At 35.9% G+C, this 8,759-nt stretch overlaps 1 protein-coding gene across 4 annotated transcripts; it reads left to right on the forward strand.

Annotated features, from left to right (window-relative positions):
- Positions 1-528: 528 nt before the first annotated feature.
- LOC111192620 (sterile alpha motif domain-containing protein 3) lies at positions 529-8,486 on the forward strand. Of its 4 annotated transcripts, XM_049485250.1 has the most exons (10): positions 567-873; positions 2,675-2,765; positions 5,581-5,710; positions 5,948-6,130; positions 6,248-6,335; positions 6,420-6,584; positions 6,685-6,903; positions 6,986-7,151; positions 7,431-7,510; positions 7,595-8,486. In XM_049485250.1, the coding sequence occupies exons 2-10, from the start codon at positions 2,678-2,680 to the stop codon at positions 7,889-7,891; spliced, it is 1,416 nt and encodes a 471-aa protein (XP_049341207.1). In that variant the 5' UTR covers positions 567-873; positions 2,675-2,677; the 3' UTR covers positions 7,892-8,486. The 4 variants fall into 4 exon arrangements, with proteins under 4 accessions (XP_049341205.1, XP_049341207.1, XP_049341206.1 ...); XM_049485251.1 differs by lacking the exons at positions 567-873; positions 2,675-2,765 and adding an exon at positions 4,008-5,220; XM_049485248.1 differs by lacking the exons at positions 5,948-6,130; positions 6,248-6,335; positions 6,420-6,584; ... (2 more) ...; positions 7,431-7,510; positions 7,595-8,486 and having other exon boundaries at positions 529-873; positions 2,675-5,710.
- The last annotated feature ends 273 nt before the right edge of the window (positions 8,487-8,759 follow it).

Here is an 8,759-nt window from a genome sequence, read left to right on the forward strand (position 1 = left end):
CTACACTCTTAAAAAAAAGGGTTCTTCAAAGGTTCTTTGGTGAAGGTAATGGTTCTACATAGAACCATTAACACTCAAAGAACCCTTTGAATGCCTTACGGGTTCTTTGGGGTTCAGTAAGGGGTTCTTTGTATGTGCATTATTCAAATTGTGCAAGTACTAACTGTGGTGGTCATGTATGTTTTGGTTTAGATTTAGTTTTTTTATTATTACTAAATATAATAATAATGTAAAAAATAAAATACAAATAATAATAATTTAGTTTAACAAAATTATTTTATGGTTGTTGTTATTGTTGTGTGCTATTGTATAATTATGAGCATGTGTGTTTATTATACACAACACAATATCAATAATAACTTCAATAATAATAATAATAATTATTATTATTATTATTATTATTATTATTATTATTATTATTATTATTATTATTATTATTATTAATTCTTCTTCTTCTTATTATTATTATTATTAGTGTTATTATTACTAGTGTTTTGTAATTGTGTGGTTTATAATAGCTAAAACTATTGTGTCAAGAGAATAATTTAAGATTATAATGTATAATTTAGATTTTTTCAGAAAAAAAACTTTTTTAAGCTTCAGAACACATTTTTATATTAAATATTAGTGTCTTTAGCAGCTTTAAAAAAGAGCAGGGAGACTGAAACTGCAGTAAAAGAGAATATTCCTCCCCATTGATTCATGACAGGTTAAGCCTGCCACTGTGCTTAACGGAGTCAACTCTTTTAAGAATCAGTTAGCTGTTCTGAATCAGTTTCTCTCTAATGGCGCGCGGATACTCTCTCTCTCAGCGGCAGTGCAGGTTAACCAGCGCCACAGCTCGTGCCACTGGCCTTCTTTCTTCACTCTGAGGTAAGTCTACAGTATTAACGTGTCACACAAGCAGTCGTTTAATCACAAGGTTTTGAACCAGCGGCTACACTTCACGGGTAAACATTCATGTGAGAATGGCTAGTTACGTTCTCAAACAGTGAAATAATTAGATAACGATTTATTTTATTTCTTTAGTTTGACTTGACGACAGCTAACCAACGTTAGCTTACGCTAGCTAGCTAGCTAGCTAGCTAACTATGCAGTTGCTAGGCAAGTATTTAGATGTAGCTAGACTAGCTTCTTAGTTGTCAGACCTCTTAGCTAACCTACCTGTGTAGCTAGCTAGCCAGCTACATAGCAAACAAGGTTTTTACACATAATTACAATAAACTATATAAAGAATAGATGTAACAAAGCAAAATTAATGTTATGTCGCATGGAGTTGCTGTTAAATATAGTCACTACCATTGGATTTTTAGCGAGCTAGCTTGGTAGATAACCTAGCTAGCTAGTTAGCTAGTTGAGAAAATATGTTTATTAGGCTAGCAAAGGATTTTTGGATTTTTGTTGTGTTTCAAAAGTCTAAAAAGCTAAAAATAATTGTATTAATTACAATGGTAAGTATGTTTTGTTTCAGTGAAGATATCAAATGTAAAATAGTTTCTTTTTAGCAGTAGTCAGTGTTTTATACGGAGCCCCTAAAGGGACGTGGTGTATTTTATTTTTTTTTTTACGTAGAAAGTGGTGAGTACTGCTTACTAAGTGGTGAGCACCACTTACTAAGTCGTGAGCACCACTTGCTAAGTCGTGAGCACCAGATAATGGTAGCTAGCAAGCTATAGTTTAAACTGGCCACATTTTTCCACAGTGTAATGTGATTAACTAGCTAGGTTAGCTAATGTTATCCATATTTCATCGTGAAATGTTTTAGCTAACGTTAGCTAATGGTAACTACTTTATTTCAGTGGGGAATGTATTAGCTAACATTAGCTATGTTAGCTAATGGTAACTACTTTTTTTTCAGTGGGAAATGTTAACTAACGTTAGCCAGCTTACTCTTATAGGATGTGCACAGAAAAGCTTTTGGGCACACACACACACACACACACACACCAAACACCAAACACAGCGGCTACTTTAACCCAAGCCTACCATATATTGTACAGAGAGCAATGAAAGCCTTAAAGCTAAGCTAAATTAGCTAGCAATAGGTTAGCAAGCTAGATCTTTGTAAAAGCAGCCTACATTTGATCACACATGGCAGCTAAATAAATATGATTTTGATAACTGGATTGTGTGTGTGTGTGTGTGTCCGCGTGCCCGCGCCCAAAAGCTCTTTCTGTGCACATCTAATAAGAGTTAGCTGGCTATCGTTAGCTAAAACATTTCACAATGAAATATAGATAACATTAGCTAAGCTAGCTAGTTAATCACATTACACTGTGGAACATATGCCAGTTTAAACTATAGCTTGCTAGCTACCGTTATCTGGTGCTCACGAGTTAGTATGTGGTGCTCACGACTTAGTAAGTCGTGCTCACGACTTAGTATGTGGTGCTCACGACTTAGTAAGCGGTGCTCACCACTTTCTATGTAAAAAAAAAAAAATACACCACGTCCCTTTAGGGGCTCAGTAGTTTTACTTTCCAAGATGTATGAAAGAATTGATGTTTGGTTAATGTCATAGTATTTTTAGTTTTTGTTTGTACAGTAAGGGTTTTAGAATATTTTTTCTCTGAATATGACTAAAAACATAATTTGCGTGAGCCTGACAATAAACAAAATGGCAATTTCAGTCATTTTATGTTTTCTTTTTTCTTCTTTTTTTCTCTGTTTCTAGACAATGAGTGACTACATATCCTGGAAACCTGCTGAAGTATGCCAGTGGCTAGAGAGAAACAATTTGGGAGAATTCTCTAATGTTTTTATGGGTGAGATCCACCTCATTAACTAGATTCTAAAGGAACACCCTGGTCCATGTACTATTGTCCCAGTTGCTCTGTTAAGAAATATTCATTATCAAAATATTTAAGACATTTACAGTATTTTCATGAGAATGAACCTAACTTCTCTGTCAGATGCGGACTTGACAATGGATGCCCTAATGTTTACAAGAAAATAAGTTCTTTCAAGGTTCATATTTTCCGCAAACATAAATCAGTCAAAAGGAACTTGGATGAAGAGCACAAGCTGCAGTATGAAATTGAAGATGTTGAGGAAGATTGTGATGAAATTGTCCATACAGAATTGCTGTCTGATAAATTAAGCCATTTTACAGAAAATGTCCAGAAACACTTTGGCCTGTTTTGTTTAAAGCTGCAAGAAAAACACATAATTCCTAAGACTGTTACCCAAAGTATTTCACAGGAGGTTAAAAGTTTAATCGAGTTGTTCAATGAACAGTATCGAGCTCTGCTAAAGACTTGTCTTCAAGAAGAGCACACAGAGCTTGAAAGACGTTCAGATCTTAAAGTCCTAATTGAAGACAATTTATTTGGAAAGTGCTTTGAGCATGTTACATCAGACTATCAGTTTGAACGATATTGCATAAAAGAGTTTGGATTGGTTCAACCTGTTGAGTACATTCTTGGAACTGACCAGAGCGGGAAAAAGGACACTTTTCAATACATACCTATTTTGGAAGTTCTAAGTCATATTTTAAACAGAAAAGAAGTGTTTTTCTTTGTACAGGAGAAGAGAGTTTCTGATGGAGCGGCATTAACCGATTTCACTGATGGGTCTTTTTTTAAGAAGAAACAAGCGCTGCTTGGTTGCAACGAGTCTGACAAGTTGTTGACACTGCAATTGTACACAGATGAGTTTGAAATTTTGAATACACTTGGTTCAAAAAAACTGATTCATAAGATAGCCTGTTTTTATTTTGTGGTTGGAAATCTACCTCTGAAGTACCGCTCACAACTTAAGAACATACACGTCGCTGTTTTAGTCCGAAACAAGCTGTTACAGAAATATGGCTATGAGCCCATTCTTCAGCCGCTCATCTGTGATCTCATAGAGCTGCAATTGAAGGGAATATCAGTCAGTGTTGATGACCAAACTCATGTTTTCAAAGGAGTGCTTTTTTCCATTTCAGCTGACAACCTATCTGCCCATTCTCTTGCTGGTTTCAATACATGTTTTAGTCATGGCTTTATTTGTCGATTCTGTATGTGCCATCATGACAAAATGCATAATGCAATTGATGAGGCGTCTTGCATTCGTCGGACCTCTGATGATCACAAAAGCCATTTAGCAGTTGAAAATTCAAAAAGTCTCTATGGTGTTGCTGGACATTGTCCATTTGAAAAAATTCCTCATTTTGAGGTGACTGAATCTTTTCCACCAGACCTCATGCACGATGTTTTAGAGGGTGTAATTCCACATGTTACACGGCTAGTCTTAAAGAAACTCAACAGTGATAAACTTATCACGATTCAGCAGTTGAATGAACGACTACAAGAGTTCCCTTTTGGACAAAATGATGTTACACACAAGCCAGTGTTTTTGAGACAGACAGTCCTGCAGGGAAGTGGAATTCAAGGAAAAGCTGTTGAAAAGCTTGTATTGTTTCGTCTTCTTCCTTTTCTAATAGGAAACTTTGTTCCTAAACGGAATACCCACTGGGATCTCTATCTTTTATTGCGATCAGTATGTGACATCCTTCTTGCACCGGTCATAAAAACAAGTTGGCTAAGTCCTCTGACGGCTCTAATAACAGACTTTCTGACAAGTTTTCAAAGATCGTTTCCAGATGATTTCATACCAAAGATCCATTACTTGGTTCACTATCCACGACTGATAGAGAATTTTGGACCTCTGAGGGCACACTGGTGTCTTCGATATGAGGCAAAGCACCTGTATTTCAAACGACTCTCATCTGTAGTCAACAACTACCAAAATATTGCTAAAACTCTTGCAAAGCGCTACCAAATGAGACAGTGTTGGGAGTCCCAGTCTAGTACCACCAATTCAGAAGTAGTTCCAGATAATGTGACCAAAATACCTCTAAGAGCACTCCCGGCTCCACTAATGGAAATTGTTGCAAGTGATTCTGCAAACTTAGCAGAATCTGTGTGGAAAGCGAAACAATTGGAGCATGACAGAGTCCAATACAAAGTCGGTGATTTCTACATTCTGGACCTTTTGCATGCAGAGGAGATTCCAGTTTTTTTGAAACTGATTTACATAATCAAGTTTCATGAGGAGTGGAAATTGTGTGGTAGGATTTACCAAAGTTCTCACTATTCAGAACATTTACATGCCTATGGTGTGAAGTCAACTACCCATTGGATGGTTGTGAACCCTGGTGAAGAAGTGGACTATCATCCCCTTGACTGTTACGCTGATGAGAAGGATGACCTTTACATCACCCTGCATCATCGTCCTGTGAGAAATAACTTAATCTTAAGTAAAAGACACTTGCACTGAAGTACATACAGACTAGCCAAACTGAGTAGTCAGCACACGCAAAGCTACAGAACTAGCACATTTAGTACATTGCAAAATTGAATTTTGGATTATTTTGCGATTTTATGATTTTTTTTTTTTTTAATAAATATCATACTGCTTAGACAATGTGTTAACCATCACCTTAAAATCACCTAGCTAATGAAAAGCTATATTAAAGACTATGAAAACTGTTAACAGACTAAAGTTTTACTATAGCAGTGTGACATTTGTATGAAATTATGAAATTTAATGTTCTTCAGTAAGGTGTAAAATATAACTTTTTTTTTTTCCCCTTAGAGCATGAGATTGACGGAGCAACTTTAGGTGTTTTCACAGAGCGAATGGCAGAGAGACTCATACCCATAATTAAAAAACAGGCCGTTTTTATGTCTCTTCTGGAAAAACTGAAAACAAGTGAAGCACACAGGTAAGTTCTATTCTGCCAAAATTTATACTGTACTGTACTAGGTGTGAAAAAAAAAAAGATTCTTAAAATCAAGTCGATTCAATAAATCATTGATGATACCCAGTTCTATACTGTACAGTGGCATCACACATTTGTCCAGTGTTAATGTAATTCAGTTCTCACTGTTTATTTACAAGTCTGCAAACTCTACTGAAATAAATAATTATAATTTTGTAACATTTGTATATTTTATCGTAGACCTTTGATGGTAGACGTACAAAGACGTGACTCAAGAGCACGGGATTCATCTCATATTGCCTTTCCCCCATTGTTGTTGGCTGCACTGGAGAGAAGAGACCATGAACTCAAAAGCTCAAGGAAGTCAAAAACAAGGACCCTACTACTACAGGCTCTCTTTGACCATCTGTCTAGTAAAACTTTGTAAGTACTTTTTTTTAAATACACAACGTGCCAACATTTGTAAATGTTATAATCCAGGTCAAATCATCAATTTAAAAGTTCTGTAATATTTATAATATTTTTTGCATCTTATCCAAGGTACCCAACACATCACCAGTATGTTGAGTTGTTGTCTTCACTCATAACTGTATACCCATACCTGAAAGAGAACTTTGGATCAGGTTATGTAAGTATTTAACAATAAACTTTTTCCTTTGCAGATGTTGGTGTAAATGGCTTTACGTTGGTGCCTCATTTTTCTGATTATTAGGATGCTTTGCATGAGTCCTTAAAGAACAAATTTAAAAAGGAAAGACGTCCCTTGGTCAGTGATGAAGAAGTGGCCAGAATGAGAAGAAAGTTTTCCATTACAGGTTCTGGCAGAAAACGTACATCTGAGGTTGTCCAAATACCACTTAATGCAGTGAGAACCCCTGTAAGTACAAAAGAACCCACGCACTGTATCTGTGTAGATCTTACATTTCACTATTATTTATTGTCTATCGTGACAGTTTATGGTGAATGTATTAATTCAGGTTAATGGTCCTACTGCAACAGAAGAAGTGTGTGTGGAGGAAAGAAACATTACTGAAATTGTGAAGACTATGGCTGAAGAGGTAAAGAAAATTCGCCCGGATATGATGTTCCTGCAAGAGCAAATGACAAAGACAAGAGAGTACCGAAGGACATATATCCTCTCTCATCCTACAAGAGAGATTTTGATGGAATTCCCTTGCCTCAGGCTTCCTGAAATCGTATGTTTTTTTTTGCCTTGGTCAGTTTGCAATTAACACATTTTGTTACATGCTGACACCTTTGTTCTTGAACTTCCAACAGCTGCTTTTGGAAATGAAAGCTCTTCAACACATCGATGTAGACAAGCAAGTCACTTTAGTGCTAAACAAAATGGCCCCCATGATTTTACTGCGAGCGTCACACTCCACCATAATAAAGAGATGTCTGGAGACCATTGAAGACTGTCAGGAAGGTGCAGTAAAAAAAGGTAAGAATTATCATAGTACAACCATAATTTAAAAAAAAGCATTACACTATTTTGTACAATGATTGATTTTGATAAATATACATGGTAAATATCCAAATGAGGTATACATCATGTCAGAATACTATGACCACCCCTTGTTTGTAACTGATCATATACAAGCACTATGTAGTTTTATAATTACTGGTAGTAGTCCATCTGTTCCTCTGTATAGGAAGTGTCTAATAGAGTGGGCAGTGAGTGGACAGTGTTGAGTCCATAATTATTTTTTATTGATCATAGGTCTGCAGTTGGAGACAGCCATCCTGTGCCTTCCGTCTCTGTTCAGTGAGGATGCCTCACTTCTCTTCGCATTTGAGGAAGTAAGTTTCTTTAAAAACTCAAATGAGTTACATGTTGATGTATTTATCTCTTTTACAGCAATGGTAATTTTCTGTTTTGTGTAGTCAGGCACATCCCAGGTGGTCACACCACAGATTATCCTGAGTGGGTGTAAGGAGGGAGTGCCCTTGCAGCACAGTTTGGTGAAAGTCACCATGGACAAGGAAATCATAGTGGAAGACTGCACAGACATCTCCCTTGCCCTCTGTGTACTGTTCAGCACCTACTTTGTCTTCGGAGTGGAGTATCCTAAGGGACTTAAAAAAACTCTTACATTCCTTGAAGCATTTGTGTTTAAAATGAAAGAAGAGAAATTTCTTCCAATTACACTGAAACGAGTATTCAATTCTCTCTGTGAGTAGATTGTGTAAATAAGAGCTGTGTAGAATGAAGGACTTCTCACAGCAGTTTAATTGCTGTTTAATTAAATGCATTTAATAGTTTATCATTTTGCTACATTTAGTGTAACATCCAGCATATTTCAGGTTTGTTGTATTTCCATATGTGTTTATTTTAGAACTATAAATGCTGCACTTAACCCCACCCCCACACCGATGCTATATGCATTGAATGGGCAAATGCCATGGTTTAGTTTAGTTTAGCCTTGTATTTTTGGTGATTTTAGTCATGCACATAAGTACTTGAATTTAAAAAGGATGAGCTTTTTTATTGTTACATTTACACAAGTATCCAATTCTCTCTTTCAATATCCTTACCTTTTTATTTCCTTGTACTTTTATACTTTTATACAGTCTGTAGTCTGCATTATTTATTGTCCTCCTAATTATTCTTAGCACAGCACTGCTGCTGGAGTTTTGGACATCACAAAACATTTCAACTTCACACAACATTAAAAAGCCTCACTTTCTGCATGGACAAATGTAATTTTGATATATTGACTAAAGATTAATTGTTTATATGAATTAACACAATAAATGCAATAATTTGCTATGATTATACCGTTACCTGTCTATTTTGTTGTGTTCTAAGCAATACAATTGTATATTTATGTTTTATAGTATTTGTATTACATCAAGAAAAGGGCAGTACATGTTTGCTGATAGCACCACCTTTAAAAAGTGTTCTATATAGCACCATTAAGGGTTCTATATAGAACCCTTTTCATAGGGTGCTATTTAGAACCCTTTGAAAAGGGTGCTATATAGCACCAAAAAGGGTTCCACTATTGTTACGAGCCAAAGATCCCTTTTTAGGTACTATATAGAACCC

The sequence above is a fragment of the Astyanax mexicanus genome, chromosome 11 (genome assembly GCF_023375975.1).
Source record: "Astyanax mexicanus isolate ESR-SI-001 chromosome 11, AstMex3_surface, whole genome shotgun sequence".
NCBI lineage: Eukaryota > Metazoa > Chordata > Actinopteri > Characiformes > Acestrorhamphidae > Astyanax > Astyanax mexicanus.

What these genes read in the sequence shown, in the direction of transcription:
- LOC111192620 (XM_049485248.1), top strand. Translation starts at nt 2,812, where the DNA reads ATGTACTATTGTCCCAGTTGCTCTGTTAAGAAATATTCATTATCAAAA.